The 16446-nt window shown below is 39.8% G+C and overlaps 1 protein-coding gene across 1 annotated transcript in view; it reads left to right on the top strand.

Annotated features, from left to right (window-relative positions):
* Positions 1–16446, top strand: part of TEX15 (testis expressed 15, meiosis and synapsis associated) — a 32247-nt gene that overhangs the window by 9887 nt on the left and 5914 nt on the right. Inside the window, exons 3-7 of the mRNA XM_083718107.1 lie at positions 919–1084; positions 1984–2230; positions 3081–3227; positions 7349–7511; positions 9399–14989. Coding sequence (XP_083574233.1) covers positions 919–1084; positions 1984–2230; positions 3081–3227; positions 7349–7511; positions 9399–14989 — 6314 coding nt within the window. The remainder of the gene's footprint in view (positions 1–918; positions 1085–1983; positions 2231–3080; positions 3228–7348; positions 7512–9398; positions 14990–16446) is intronic.

Here is a 16446-nt window from a genome sequence, read left to right as displayed (position 1 = left end):
CCTGTCTGTCTCCCACCCTTCCATAACACCTGTTCTTATGCACTGCAAATTTTCTTCAAAGTTTGCTTTCTGATTACCATTCTTGCCTGAGTTTCCTTTCTCTTCCTTTTCTTGTTTATTTTTACCACATAGAGGGGGACGCCATTCCTAATAGTGATGACTCCCCCTACTGGAGAAAGGCAGGGTCTTCAACTTGCAACGTCCTCTCCAGAGGGACAGTTAGGTCTTCATGTTTTTGTGTGTGTGGAGAGAAATGCTTGCTTGAGTGGTTGTTTTGTGTAAATTGTCCCTTTGTCTAGTCCTTCCTTCATCATGTTTGCTAGATCATCTGAGTAAGTTTTTTCACTGTGTTTTCCTGGTTGGCTGCCCCCCTTCTTCATCTCTTTATTTTAAAGTTTTGTTCTCGCCCTCCACCCTTCCATCCCACCCTCTCCATCTTGTATCCCACAGATTGGTGGAAACACAGACGTATATTGAGGGGCCAGGAGAGGAAATAGGAACCCCGTGGTTTCTTTATATCCTAGGACCACTTCTCAGTCCTTTTGCTGCCTCTGTGCAAATTTTAATCCAAGCCAAACTGGCAGCTTCCCTTTCCTTACAGAAGCTGGATTGGAAACTCCTTAGTACCTAAGCAGCAGGATGCTTCATGCCACCACACCAGTTCAACCAAGCAGTGTCACATGTGCCCCTGTATAACATAGATACTACTTTAACTGGCAATGAATTAATTTCCATGACCTAATTTAAGCAAGATTTTCTCTCCTGAGATTTTTTACTAAACCTTGTAACTTGACAGTAATCTCTTTGGGAGATTCTTTTGCCTGTGACCATCACTGTGTTGCCAAGAATGTTGCTTAGTAATCCCCATGACTGTAATTCTAATAGATTTCTTAAAACTTTTTATTTATTTGTTTTTAGGTTTACTAACGGAGTGTTCCAATAATCAGAGAGACAGTAATGAGATTAAACAACGGCTGATTCAAAGTTGCCTTGACAAAGAATGTAACCTCGAGTCTTTGTGGCAGTTCAATAAGATAAAAATGGTTCACAATAAAGATCTGGAAGAAGAGTTTGTCGCAAAGAGGTGAATTGTGCTTATATGAAGAGAAATTAATCCATTTTATTTTATCATATTTGTCTTCCATCCTTACTCCCAATAAGTTTATATGTGGTGTTTTCTCACTGTATTCTAAAAACAATTACATGAAAAAGAGAGAGAGATTGACTTGCCCAAACCCACGTAGTGAGCCCCTTCATAGCTGGGGTTTGAACCCATGTCTTCTCCATTCCAGATCCAACACGCTTGTCCATTACATGTGCAAAAGCTATAGGAGCCCTATCAGAAAAATCAAACACACACACAACTAGCTATCCATAGTCATAATTGAACACAGATGCTGAAGTTTAGTTCTGGTTTCTCCTAGTCCCATGGGCTTAGGCAATTCCTTCTCCAGTCCTGAGCCATACACTTTGGACTGCGTGATGTGACTCTCTAGGCCACCTGCCTTCCCTTTTGTTACACCCCCCGCATCCTGAACCACATATGCTAAGCTCCATTCTGCAGGAAATACATGCCCATTCATCCTGAATCATCCACCTCCTTGAAACTCACATGGTTCAATGGGTTGTAATAACAAGATTAACAGTATTACATTTTTTTTCAGTTTTAGAGATAGGCAGCAGCTTTACTCATCAGACCAGACTCTCTTTCTTGGATATAAAACAATCCATGGCATGTAGAAGAGCCATCATACTAAAACAGCCAATTACAATGTACTAAAGAAAACCATCAACTATTAAGCAACCATCCATTTGCAATGTGGTCAGGGCCAGATTGTTACCTTTTCTTGCAAGTGGGTATAAAGAAAATCAAATGCACCAGTATTATGAAATTGCTTATAATCTAAGAAAGTGAAGAAGCATTTATCTGAAATGTATATAATTATTTGGAAATGTGTATAATGTGTTATTTCTTATTGCTAGGACTAAGTTGCGTGAAGCAGGAAGGCAAGATAAAGAAACATCTAGCTTTTTACTTGTCTCTAACAAGGAAGTCTCAAACATTTGTCAGAATGGCCTGCACACTGGTCATTCCAAGAAAGAACAACTAAAAATTATGAAGGAACTTGGAAATCCTCAACTTGGCATATATTTATTCAGACACATTGATGTTGCTCTGAATTATGCATCTGAACACTCAATCCCAATAGAAAATATCATTATTTTCAGGGTAAGTTTTATACAGAAATGGTAAATGCTAGGCAAGTGTGTAGCATGAGGAGTCGTTGTTTTATGTCTGAATCTTTTATCCCAATGATTTTTTTCCCCTGACTATAATGCATTTTTGTATGCAGAAGCCAAATTTAGGTTGCTAGGTAGGATGCTGTAAGTTGGGACCGTTCTCTGAAATGCTACTGGCTCCATGTGCAAGGCCAGCTAGACAGGTGCAGCTTTATAGTCTCAATGCGTGGGTCAGACGATGGTGTTGGGAGGAGCAGTTTGGATTTGTTAAGCACTGAGTGTGTTCCAGTCACAACAAAGAGGTAATTACAGGCCATCTTCAAACTGAGCGAAAAGACAGTCCTCATTCATAATCTAACACAGAAATACCATCAGATAATAGTGGTTAGTATACCTCAGATTCATATACATTTTTACTAAAATCTTAAGAATTTATATTTTCATTTCCTATGCAGGATTTAAATATCTTGCATTTAGACAAGTGTTATGTCTACTCCAGCTATTAAGTTTTTATACTGAAGCCTCTATGGGTGAGTGATAAAATCACATACTGTTTTTTTTTTTAAAGAAACCCTCCATCTGAAATCAGAATATAGGAGTACATTCTTGATATTTGTCTGTAGTGTATATTTTATTTTCATGTTCATTAACTCAGTTCATTATTTTACATTGACTTTTAAAAAAAGTTATATGCTCTTAAGGGGAGTGGAACTTTTTTCTGTGTTTAAAAAAACTTTGTTCCATATACTTCATAGGAAAAGATGTCCCACTAGGTAACTGAATGCAATCATATGAGCATTTTACTGAAAATAACTGTTTTCTTTTATTTAATCTGATAGGTTCTCTTAGGAAAAGTGAAAAAAATTCAGCCTCCTAAAGGCAAGAAGAAAGTTGCTTTGGATCCAACTCCAAAATTTGATTGCCACATGTCCAGAAGTCATCCTTCAGTTAAGGATTCATTGGAGGACCAGGCCATTGGTTCTTTGGTAGGGAATCCTTAACTTTTGCACATGCGACCTAATCAGATGTCATATTTCATTATGCTTGTTGTATTCTTGAAACTTTGTTCTTTTATTTTTAATTTTTATATTCTATTATTAATTTATTATTATGAGTGCAGAATACAACTTAAAAACAGTACAATCATCAGAGGCTGCTGCAAAACTAGAAAACTGTTTTGTAAAACATGCTGGAACGCCCACCTTAATAAAGTCTTTGCCCAACACCCAAAAGACATGTTGACACCAAACTATCTTCTCTGAAAAGGGCACTCCATAACTGAGACCCCATGACAGGGAAGGTCCCCTCTCTGGAGGAGGTATTCAGATGAAGAAGGAAGGAATGGTATTTATTGTTGCTATTGGATTGTGATGGGATTTGAAATGTGAAAAAAACACAGACTCTGACCTGACCATTTTGCAGCCATGGAAGTTTTGAAACCATTTTCAAAGCAGACCCACAAAGAGCACATCATAGTTTAAGGTGATAAAAAGCACTCCTGACCACAGTCTGCACTTGCTAGTGTTAACTCTAGAAACACTACCAATCTGCAAACTTGGTGCTTTAGGGGGAGTGCAACTTCCCATTTCCACCCATAGCATGTCTCCCAAACCACAGCGCCCTCATCTTCGAAGATTTAAGTATAAGATAGCCCTTTTGCAGGTGGCACACTGCTTTTTTTCAGTGGACCCGCAGAACTCTTTCCCCAAATTTATGACAATCATGTAGGTTTGCCTCTGAAGACAGTTCGGAAACTTTAGCTAGTGCAGAATTCGAAAGCAGGTTGCTCACCTGAGCAAGAGGGTTTAAGTAGATTACACCGATCCTGGTCCAACTGCGCTGGCTACTAATTAGTTTCTGGGCCCTATTCAAAGTGCTGGTTTTGACCTATAAAGCCTTAAATGCCCCAGGACCACAATACTTCAAGGACTGCCTCTTCCCATATGAACCTACCCAGACCCTGAGATCATCTTTTGAGGTCCTTCTTCATGTGCCTCCACAAGAGATCCAGAGGGTGGCAACATGAGAGCGGGCCTTTTTTGCAGTGGCTCCCTGTCTGTGGAATTCTCTCCCCAGGGAGGTTTGCCTAGCACCTACATTATACACCTTTAGGCTGTTCTGGCTTCTGGGATAGCTGTGCAGCCTGCAATCGCTCCATAAGACGCACACACATTTCCCCTTACTTTTTAGGAGGGAAAAAGTGAGTCTTATAGAGCAAAAAAATGGTATTATCTAATTGCACAAGTTCCAGAATGGCAACAGGAAGCAGATTATCTCACAGTAGGCAGATAGAACTATATTTAGTCAGCTGGGCAGCACTAGACTAAGCAACTGGGAAACTCTGCAACATAAACCCCCATCATAGCTGCTATCGCACAAGCCTGGGTGGCAGTAGCAAACCAAATGCATTTTGACCCATTGGCCCACTTTGCCATCAGACGCAATCTACATATAACAGCTAAAAATCTTGACTTAAGAAAAGCATGGGCAGAGTGAGTATCTCTCACAGAACATACATATATAATTTTTTTTGTATGGCGTCTTTTCACAGTTCAAGCCCATGGGGGACTCTAACTCAAAACCCTAAGATTTAGCATCTCATATTCTACCAATTGAGCTAACATCAGAAAATGCACAACTAAGTGGAACAACCTCCACATAAATCACAAGATCTAAAGTAAAGATAATATAATAAAGATAATAAAGTATATGAGCAAAATTTGGCCCCGATGTCCTGAGTGCAGCAGACACACCAGATCTCTTGCAAACAGCACATACCATCACCTCAGGAAAACTCATTAAGTCCCTATACACATTATTATGTAATACCCTAAGGCCAATTAGACATAAGTGAAACCAAGAATTAGAAGCCTGTCTGATAACTGCGCAGTGGGGAAAGGACCTGTGTTGTGTCAAACCAGGTACCCATGACATTAGACTTAGAAAATATTCCTCCAGGCTTACAGGTCACCAACACACCTTGGATACATGGACCTAACACCCACAGATCATTGCTGTTGATGTAAACCATATGTAGGCAAACTAAGGCCCGGGGGCCAGATCTGGCCCAATCGCATTCTAAATCTGGCCCACAGATGATCTGGGAATCAGCGTGTTTTTACATGAGTAGAATTTTTCCTTTTATTTCAAATGCATCTCTGCCCTGTAATCAAACCCTTTGGGACAGAAGTACAGACTAGAATTAACTTGGTTCTGGACAAATCCGTGTTAAATAGGAGGCACCAACATAATAATTGGCTACATACCTGCCAGGAAGGCAGGTTTCACTGAGCCATGCTCACAGCAAAATGAATAACCCTCCCAACATTGAAAGCCCAAGTCACAATAGACACAGAGAACTGGATACAAGACCTACATGAGAGAAAATTCTGCTCTATAAGCTACATAAAAATACACCCTTCTAAGAGATTTGGAGGACCGTTTGGGGACTTTTCACCAAGTAGTACCTATAGCCAGAAGAAGTGGGAGATATAACAAAGGGATGGAAACATGTCCAGGTCAACAGTTGATAATCTGGGACTCAGAGCATCAACACCCATTTATCGTCACCCTTATCTGAGCACATGAGTCTGAACAGTGAATAACTTGCCAAACACCAGAAAATAAAAAGTCGTAAAAAGAATAACGAAGGGGTGTGTGTGTTTGTGTAACTGAAATCCAATGTGCAAATACCAGAATGGAAGGGGATGAGTTTGGGCCAGTCCATCATCTCTCATGGGATGTGGATGCCTGCATATGGCTAAAGAGTTTTGTGTGATGATTGTAACAGCTTGGGGGTTGATTTCATTCTAACCAACTTGCTTTTACAATAGCTTTTCATGATTTTGGTAGCAATTGCTTTATAGCAGGGATGTCCAACCAGTAGATCGCAGGATCCTTATCATGTACAAAAAGTTACGGGGGTGGGGGGAGTTTATAAACTCGGCAATCCTCCCCCCAAAAAGCTCAACAACTCTGGGCAATCCACCCACCCCACGCACGCTCCTCCCTCCAATGACAGTGGGTAGATCACTGCCAGTTTTTTATATATATACTGGGAGTAGATTGCAGTCTCTTGGGAGTTGGACATGCCTGCTTTATAGTTTTGAGTTCATACAGACAGGGATAATGCTTCTGTAATTGATCTAGTCGGACTCCTTTATGGTGCTAGGTGCACACAGGCCTCTTGCTTCTGGCAGGACTGACAACTGGGATGGGGGCAGGTCAGGAAACTGCTGTGGGAAGCAGTATGACTTACTATTTTGATTACTATAATGCATTGTATGTGAGACTGCCTTTGAAGGAGATTCAGAAGTTTCAGTTGCTGCAGAATATGTTCCTTTTAGTATTAGGGCATTACAAGCACATGACAGTACTGCTATCATCTTTACTGGCTACTGGTCTGTTTCATTTACCCATTCAAAGTACTGGTTATGACCATTTAAGCCTGTCAAGGCTTAAGAAGTTGGTATCTGAAGAATCAGCTTTTCACCTATGTGCTAACTGAAGGCTCTGGTGCTGAGCGCATTGCAAGCCCTACCTTTATAACCCCAGAGCGGACCTGACGGCCAAACCTTCACTCAGGTCAATTTGGGAGCCTGAAAGCCCAGTTTTATTGCTGATAGGCTCCCGAGTTCTTGCAGGAATTTTGGCACAGGAAGACAGAGATGTCTTCTGTGTTAGAGGCCGGGAATGTTGGCTGTGCAGCTGAGTTGCAAAGACTGCTCTCAATAAGACAGGGAACAAGTTTATATAAATAAAAAAATTAAATGAAAAAAAAAATCTACCCTTTCCTTTTTAGAGTTTAAGGGAGCTTATAATCAAATATTGAAATTGCAATAAAATAACTAGTAATTCAAGCTCTTACATTAAATATTTGAATGTTTCCACAATAACTATAGTGTTTGATATTAGATTTTTTCTTTAATTTTAGTTTTGTATGATGTTATAAATGGAAGGTGAGATATATTTTAAACTAGTGGATGTTTTACAAGTAAATTTTGCTGAAATATAACCAAAACCTGAAGTTATTTTAGCAGTCTTTGTCTAGGATGCACTTTTACTAATCCTGCAAGTGATATTCTTGTGATATTTTTCATATTTGCAGATATATTTTTATGAATACAATGAACATTCAAAGCCAGTGGAGAAGCCTAGGCAATGCCTTCCATATGCAGTAATAGATGTAAAACGCATTAATCAGAAAAATGCAACTGTCTCTGCTTCAACACCTTTGCAGTGCAGACCTCAAAAATTGCCTAAGCATGTGGGTAAGCTGATTTTATAAATGTGTATTTCTTATTCTTAAATTAATACACGTGCCTGTTTCCGCCCCCTCCCATTTTGTATGACCCTAACCCTAACCATGCTTTGTTCAGCCACTCTAGATGCTCCCCTATGCTACAGTGGCACTGGGCTTTGCTCACCTGTGAAACATCTCTTGTTTGTTTGTTTGTTTGTTTGTTTGTTATTGCCCTAAGGTCCCTGGGCAGGTAACAGCATTAAAATACAATATTGAAAACAATTCAAAACAGCTAATAGCCATAAAAATAAGATGGGCCCTGAAAACATACATATTTCAAGTGTCAAAAGCAAGGGTCTTCTGAATTCTCCGAAACCAGATGCACTTCCGTGGGGAGGGAGTTCCACAGCTTAGGGCCCACTACAGATAATGCCCTCTACTGGCCTACACCGAGTCTTTGACAAACCATGGGTTAATGTGAATGCATCTGTTTCCTCAAGTCTTTGTCTATTTAGATTGCCTTTTTTTTTCTTGTGTCCTTCAGCTATTCTGTTTCTCTACCAATTCCCCCTGCCTTCTTAGTACTCTTTCTGGCAACAAGGTTTAGCTTTTTCTGTCCTTAGATCTAGAGTGGTCTTCAAAATAAAATTAAAAATCCCCTTTTATTGCTTTCACCTGCCTTCTCTTGCATTTCTTTCCTTTAGGCAGCAATCCTAAGTACACTTATTTGGGAGGAATTCCTATTAGAGCCATTGGAACTTACTTCTGAGTAATACATACATACATACATACGGTAAAGGTAAAGGGACCCCTGAGACTATTAGGTCCAGTCGTGACCAACTCTGGAGTTGCGGCGTTCATCTCGCTTTATTGGCTGAGGGAGCCGGCGTACAGCTTCCGGGTCATTTGGCCAGCGTGACTAAGCCGCTTCTGGCGAACCAGAGCAGCGCACAGAAACGCCGTTTACCTTCCTGCCAGAGCAGTACCTATTTACCTACTTGCACTTTGACGTGCTTTCGAACTGCTAGGTTGGCAGGAGCAGGGACCGAGCAACGGGAGCTCACCGCGTCGTGGAGATTTGAACCGCTGACCTTCTGATCGGCAAGTCCTAGGCTCAGTGGTTTAACCCACAGCGCCACCCGCGTCCCCACAGCGCCACATACACCTTATTTTTGCCTCCTGGTATTCCTCCCTGTTTATGAGCCTGCTGCCTATTCCAGCCGAGGGGAACTTTTGGCATAATTAAGCTAGTCAGGCCTCCCCAATTGGCTTGCAACACTGCTTTCTACAGGCCACACCCATGCGTCGCTAAACTGATGTATGTTGCCACGCATGGCACTGGTAAAGCCATGGCAGCAAATGCTCCCAGTTGTGCCTTTGCAACCACAGCTTGAATTCGATGTTATTTAAATCTCTGGTGAAAGCAGCATGACTTGCATATGGTGCCAAATTAAAACGGCAGAATGCAAGCCATAGCTGCAGATGAATCATTGTGAGTGCACTCTTAATGCACTCCAGTTGTTCCTTTCCCATGCCTGATATCAGATGCGCTCTAGCTTTTCTCCCTTTCTTCTCTTTCCGTCTTCTCTCCTTGTCCGTGTAGCTGTTCTTTCCTTAAAGTCTGTCTATGCAAAGTTATTTTCCATCCAGACTGACCTTTTTCCTCACAGAATGTTGTGAATGTTCAGTTTGTTCTTTTTAAAAAGAAGATTAATGATTTGTTGAAGTGTTAGGCACATCAATTTGTCTACTTAAGTTTCAGTTGCTCAGTAGCTAATACTTCACAACTGTTCTTTGATGTCATAGGAAGCATCACTCCCAGAACTGCCACATTTTAACCTGAAGATACTGCACACAGTTTGGTCAAAAATATTTTCACAACCCTATACTTTAATCTGTTTCCTTGTATTTACAGGAAGAGGAAGAAGACTACCACTGGAAAACTGTACACGAGTGACAAGGATAGGCAAAAGCCAACTCATCTATGAACATTTCAGAAAGCCCACGATAGGTTGTGCAGTAAACTCAGAAAATAACGCATCTCCTTCATATTCTGGAGGCCTACAGAACTGGAACAGCTCTATAGTTGAAGCCCAAATGAAGCCCAAATCTACTGGAAGGTGGGATTCCCCACATATACAAACAAATGAAATTAATCTTCATTGTTCCCCTGACCTGGATGTCAGCAGAAATGTTAGAAGTGCCCATATTGAAAACTCTTCTTTGAAAACTCATCCTGAAGTTTCTCCTGCCTGTGATAGCGGCTCGAGTACTGTAATTACTTCAAAACTGATTAAGGATCCAAGGTTAAAAAAAAGGGAACAAGTCCTACAGAAGCAAAATGGAGAAGCAATCTTGGAGAAGCAATCTTCACAGTGTGAGAATGAGCTGGACTATAACTTGGAAATGAAAGTATCTGCTACTCTAAGCATGCCATATCCTGTAACTGATAATTTTCTTAACTCCAAGAATGCAGTTGGTCAGAAGCAATATATGGAGAAAACATATTTGGAAGAAAATTTGGAAGGGACTATATTGCCATCTGTGTTAAACAGAAATAAAGATTCCCCAGTGAATGGTGAGCAAGGGTTAAGTAGTGTCAACAAAAACATTTTGGGTTCTCAGAATACTGATACAGATCACTGTTTGAAAACCTATGTAGGTGATAGTTCTTTAAAATCAAAGGTCTGCAAAACTAATAATTCAGACAGAACCCTTATGGAAGATGTAAGAGGAGAAAAAGGAACAAGACATTCAAAATTGCCCTCATTACACCTAAATCCTTCTAAAACATTGATTAATGAATGGAAATTTCCAGACCAAAATCCAGAAAGTGCAGCATTTGGCAATTATAAGATGGGAGGAGAAATGGAGAGCCAATTACAAGAAGATGGTGCTTACATTTCTGAAATGCATTGCTCAACCAATTTGGATACAAAATGTGCTCAAAACAATTTTACTTCATCAGAAGAAGAACAGAATGATAGTGCTAACAGTCGTAGTCTCCAAGATTACACATTACAGTCTGAAGTTTGTAAAAAACTGCATATTTCTGAAAATGTTATGGGAGAAGTCTGGGATGAAGATCTCACTGAACAGTCTATAGAGAATCAAATGGATGCAGAGAATTTTGAACAAAATGGGTGCCATGCGGTGACAGAATTTGAAAAAATCAATAAGATTGAAGCACCTGTAATCATTAATAAACCAATATATACAGCATGTGAAGTAGCAAACAGCTCAGTAGGTGAAAAAGACTACTGTACTATAGAGAAAGTAAAAGATAATTCTATCGGGGAGAGATTCGTGCATCAACCCCCAACTTCCTGTGGAAGTGACACAGTAATGAGAAATTTTAATGGGAAAAGTGTGTGTATTCCTGAGTCAGTTTCATTGGATAAAAATATTTTTAGAAATAGCAAAGAATGTCTTCTTTCCTCAGGAATATTTGTTGATGAACAAAGGAACTGTAAAACAGACACCACAGCAAATACCAGTGATTTTGATCAAATATACACAAGCGAGTTGGAAGAAAAAGGTAAAAGAGATACTCCTACAATGCAGATGCCTTCCTCATCAGAAAGTTCAGCAGAGGAAACATCAGAAAAAGAAGATTCTGTCAAGGAGACTTCATGGAAGCCTGAAATTTTGGATTCAGAAAGCTCAGATTCTGAATTTAACTTCAGTGGTCAAGGTAGAGGCTCAACAACAGAAGCAAAGCTGATAAACAATAGCAAAGAAAAATGTGAAGACCTACATAACCAAGCATTTCTAACTAAAGGTACGGACATGGTGACTTATCAAGAAAAACCTTGCACTGCCTCTGTGATAAGTACCTCTGTTCCTGTACCTTTGGAGAATATAAAGGATATAGAATTTAAAAACCCTCAATCTCAGTCTGAGATTTCAGGTCTTTCAAATGAAGAGTTGAACAGTAATTCCTCTTGTGAAGATGATAGTCTAGAAGTACTTGAACAGGATTTAGAGGTAAGATGCAATGACCAGAACCTGAACATTGTTAGTGACTTTGAAAATACATTAGGAGAGTGTAAAAAATGTATCTCCACATCACAGAAGCCATGTAAAAATGGAAACTATTGGGAGAAAAAGGATGTGTATCATTATTTACAAGAGCGTATGGATTGGGATAGTCTCTTAGAAAAACCTAGTCAGAGTACAAAGGTTTCTGGAAAGCCCTCTGTGGAAGAGAATAAAAATGATTCGGAAGAAAAACCTGAATTGTTTGTATGTCCCGACCTGCAGATTACAATCACCAACATAATTCAGCCAAAGCTGAATTCCCCTCATAGCTCTTTCAGAATGAAGACAGATATGGGGAAATGTTCAGGACATAAAAAGGATATGAAATGGTTGCAGGAGAAAAATACCAAACATCACAGAAGGAAAGAACAGAACAATTCAGAAGAGAAGTATATATTTTCTTCATCGTCCAAGGGACAAGTTGAAACATTTGTGCAGTCTGAAGAGTATATTAAGAATGTTTTGAATACTCTTAACACTCAAGCATTGTTATGTAAAAACAAACATCTTTCTCAAAAAATAGATGGAGCAATGTTTCACTTAAGAAAAGCACATCGAAGGGTTCAGAAATCTTTAAAAATATTAGCAAAAGCTGGAAGGAAAAAATCAAGTGAATCATCAAAATCATGTGAAGTCCTACAATGTGGATCCTCATCTAGCTGCGTTTCAGATATGCCTTGTAGCTGTGATAACATGAGAAATGCAAAACTAACTAAACTTCAAACAGCCTCCGAGAAATCTACTAGCTCAGATACCATGGAATTGAAAAGTACAAAGCCAAGCAGTGACAAACACATTATGAGCAATGAGCAGAAGATTCAATTAAATGTCATCTCTGGATATAATACCCAAGAAAATGTAAGTACCAGCATAGTAAGCACAGAGCACGACATCAGCTCTGAAGTTAATAGATGTACAAGCAAAGATAGTGCAAAACATTTGAATACAGCTGTTGAGAAAAAGGAGTCATGTGTCAATCAAGAAGACAAAAGAAAAGATGAAAGGACTTGTGACTCTGATATCAAGGCAACTGCAATTAAACTTGCCACTCCAGTTCAAGCGGCATTAGAATCTTCTGCAAAAGTGAACATTTTAAAACCAGATAATATTTCCATAAGGCTGGAAAATGTTTTTTCTGATGAAAACGAAGCTCTGGAAATAGCCCCAGCACCGCAAATAAAGATAAGTTTGAGTGCCAAAGCCTCATCCAATGATTACGAACTGTCTCCTGTGTCCTTGGAAAACAACTGTTTTTCAAATGAACCTTTTAATAACTGCAGAGACCTCAGTCATGACATCAAACATCCAGAAGTAGGATTTGAACAAAAATCCCTTGATTTTATCATTAAAATATCAGAGATCTTGAGAAAGGCAGATGAAACCACATCTTTGAATGTATTACTTGAACAACTTATATTTTGCAGAAGCGTTCTTCCCTCCTTTGTTAGAGCTTTTGAAAAAAAGCAGGAATGCTCTTCTGAACATGTCTTGGTTTCGAGGGAGATACTTGAGAGTACAGAAAGAAGGATGCAGACTATTAATAAATTGAAACCTTCTGCTATAGAATCCCTAATTGAACTACAGATTATAATGGAAACCATTGAATTCATTGAAAATAAGAAGAGACTTATAGAAGGTGTACCAACCTTCCGAAGCTTGCTTTGGTATGATGATTCACTGTGTAGTGAGTTGTTTGGTGGGGAGTCAGGTTACCAACAACAATCAAATTTCTATCCTGCTTTTCAGAGAAGACTAGAATACAATGCTCTTAATGAGTTACAATCCCATCACAAACAATTAGTGGATGCCTTTAATAACACAAGATGGGAACATAATTCTTACTATTCCTTCTTGAAGTTGAGGCGAGAAATAGAGGAATGTGAACAAGCAATGAAAAGCAATTACAATTTCTCTGATTTTTTCCTTTCTGTCCCATATGTTTGTGGAGCTAACTTTGGAGATACTCTTGATGACTTAGAACATGCAAGAAAAAACACAGTAGATTTAATAAGCAAATCTAAAACTCCTGGCATTAATCTGAGGGCAGAAAAGGAAGAGCATCTTTGGGTCATAATGGATATTATTGCTACAAAAGTAGAATTCATAAAAACCTGTGAAGATGTGAATATAAAAGCATCACTGTTTGGACTTGAGCACATATTTTTTGATGCTGCTAAAAGTCTTGCTTGGACAGAAAAAGTTAAGTTTATAAATGGAGATTTTAAAGGCGAGGAAAGACAAGCAATCAAAATAAATGAAGCTGACCTATCTAAGCTCTATGAGACTTACCAGCTTATGATAGAGGACTTTGGAAGAAGAAACTTCAACGGTGCTGTTGAAGAACAGACTTTCAAGAAATCTTCAGTGGACTCTAGTAATTGTGAAATGGCAAGCATGCAACAAGAGGCAAATTATTGTATTACAAAGTCCCTCATTGTACGCCAGGATATTGGTTGTATTGGTGAAATATTAGGTGAAGCGCAGTCTTCAGATACTGAGAGATTACAACAGCTCTTGTGCAGATGTACAGAGCATATGGAAATGTTGAAACAGTATTTTCAGATTTTGCAGGAAGAGAGTGACAGTGTTTTGATCACAAAAGAAAATGTGCTGGGATTCTTGAAAAATGGTGGCATAAATCCTATCATTTTGAAACCCGAAGCTGTTGAAGTGTATGCTGAAATGACAATGGTATATGAAACAGTTCTTTTTCTCCAAAACTCAATAGCAAGAAGAGTAGATAAACCAAGATTTCGAAGTTTATTATGGTTTGATACATCACTTACACCTGAACTTTTAAGATGTCAAGAAAAAATGGCTTCCTTCTCTTACCGGAAAGGCAACCTTATAGAAATTATAGACTCTTCCATCTCTGAACTTCAGAATGAGTGGAAAGCTATTCATGGCTTCTCAAAAAATTTGAATTGCTCGTATGCCCTTCATCTTTTCTCAAGGGAGCTTAAAGAACTTTCAGAAACTAAAAACGTGCTACAAACATCGAAGTCCTTCAGTTCTATGTGCGTCAACTTGGTACCATATACTATAAGTTTAAACTATGGAAGTACTGTGTCTGAACTAGAATACAACTACAATCAGTTTTCTTCACTTCTTGACAAATTGATGATGTGTGAGAGGAAGGATTTAGGAAAAATGGCTCACATTATGAAAATAATGAAGACTATTGAGCATATGAAGTTTATCTGTTCTAAACAGGAAAAGTCACCTTTGCCGCTGGTTATATATCAAATGGTTAAAAATTGGAGAAAATCTTGCGAGTTGAAAAGACAAGGTCTGGATACCACTGAGGAATATAGCACCAAACACAGTATGTGCAGCAGCGGCCCACCAGCTTCCCAGGCCTCAGATTCCCAGTCTCAACACAAAAGACCTGCCAGTATCGCTTCAGAAGATGGTTCCAGTTCATCTGAGGAGACGAGTGATCCCTCACGTACAAAAAAGATAAAGGTAAAACCACTTGGCTCCAGGGGCGCCGACTTATAAAAAATATTGGGGGGGCGGGGGCCATTGTTGATGGGTCGAGAGCCCGCAACCCCACCCCCTCTCTAGATCGGGAGTGGCTTTGTTTTAACTCATTACTGAATGTATTTTAAAAGGTAACTATCGTCAAACAAGGAAAATAAAAAATACCAACATAATTTTGTGATTTTACAAAGCATAATATAACTAATAATTTTCTTAAATTATTGGGGGGGCAGAGCCCCCCCAAACGAATTTTTGAGGGGGCTCGGGCCCCCTCAGGCCCCATGGAGTCGGCACCTATGCTTGGCTCAACACTTCTGTTTTAAAAGAATGATATAGTGACAATGATACATACTTGTATTTGGTTCTAAATATATTTAATGTATTATTTTTGTTCACAAATGTGGTGATAGAATTCTTCAAAAATACTGCAAGCATTACACATGGCTACTAGTCACAATGTACAGTGGTACCTTGGGTTAAGTACTTAATTCGTTCCAGAGGTCCGTTCTTAACCTGAAACTGTTCTTAACCTGAAGCACCACTTTAGCTAATGGGGCCTCCCGCTGCTGCTGCGCCACCGGAGCATGATTTCTGTTCTCATCCTGAAGCAAAGTTCTTAACCTGAAGCACTATTTCTGGGTTAGCGGAGTCTGTAACCTGAAGCGTATGTAACCTGAAGCGTATGTAACCCGAGGTATCACTGTATGTATATTGCCCAGCATTTGCAATATTGCTTATAAACACTGCCTCTGATGCTGGAAATTGTATTGTGGCGACTAGTGACCACTTATGTCTTAACTAAGCTTTTTATGGGAAGATGGATAGTATTAGTGGCATTCCAGGAACATTAAGGGCACATTAAATTACCGACTATTTCAAATAGGGATGTTGCAAATATTCAAACTGAGCTTGCCAAAAATGTAGGATTGATGGGAGCAGGGCTGTCCCAGCCTTCCCCACCGCCCAACACCAAAACTCCTTGTTGGGGCATGGAAAGGATATAGGAAGTGGCAAACAATCCTCAGGATTATCTTTTCCCACAAAGGACTGGGACTACTGCAGTCTCATTCTTCATGAGAAAAGATGTTATGCTAAGGTATCAAAAGTGCCCTCTACTGCCTGCCTGCTTTCCATGTTCTGCCCAACCCAAGGTATATTATTACAGTGTTTCCCAACCTTTTTTGGGCAAAGGCACACTTGTTTCATGAAAAAAATCTCGAGGCACACCACCATTAGAAAATGTTTAAAAAATTAACTCTGTGCCTATATTGACTATATGCCGCTTGGGGCGGCAGCCTGTTGCCCGAAGCACAGGGAGCCCTACGGAGGGCTCCCCGTGCTTCGGGCGAGTGTCTGCAACCCTGCGCGCCCGGCAGGAGCTCCTGCCAGGCGGCAAGGCTTGGGGCGGCAGCCTGTTGCCCGAAGCACAGGGAGCCCTA

The sequence above is a fragment of the Podarcis gaigeae genome (genome assembly GCF_964106915.1).
Source record: "Podarcis gaigeae genome assembly, chromosome: 17".
Lineage (NCBI taxonomy): Eukaryota > Metazoa > Chordata > Lepidosauria > Squamata > Lacertidae > Podarcis > Podarcis gaigeae.
The sequence above is the reverse complement of the archived record's forward strand: the minus strand, read 5'-3'. Positions and strand labels throughout refer to the sequence as shown.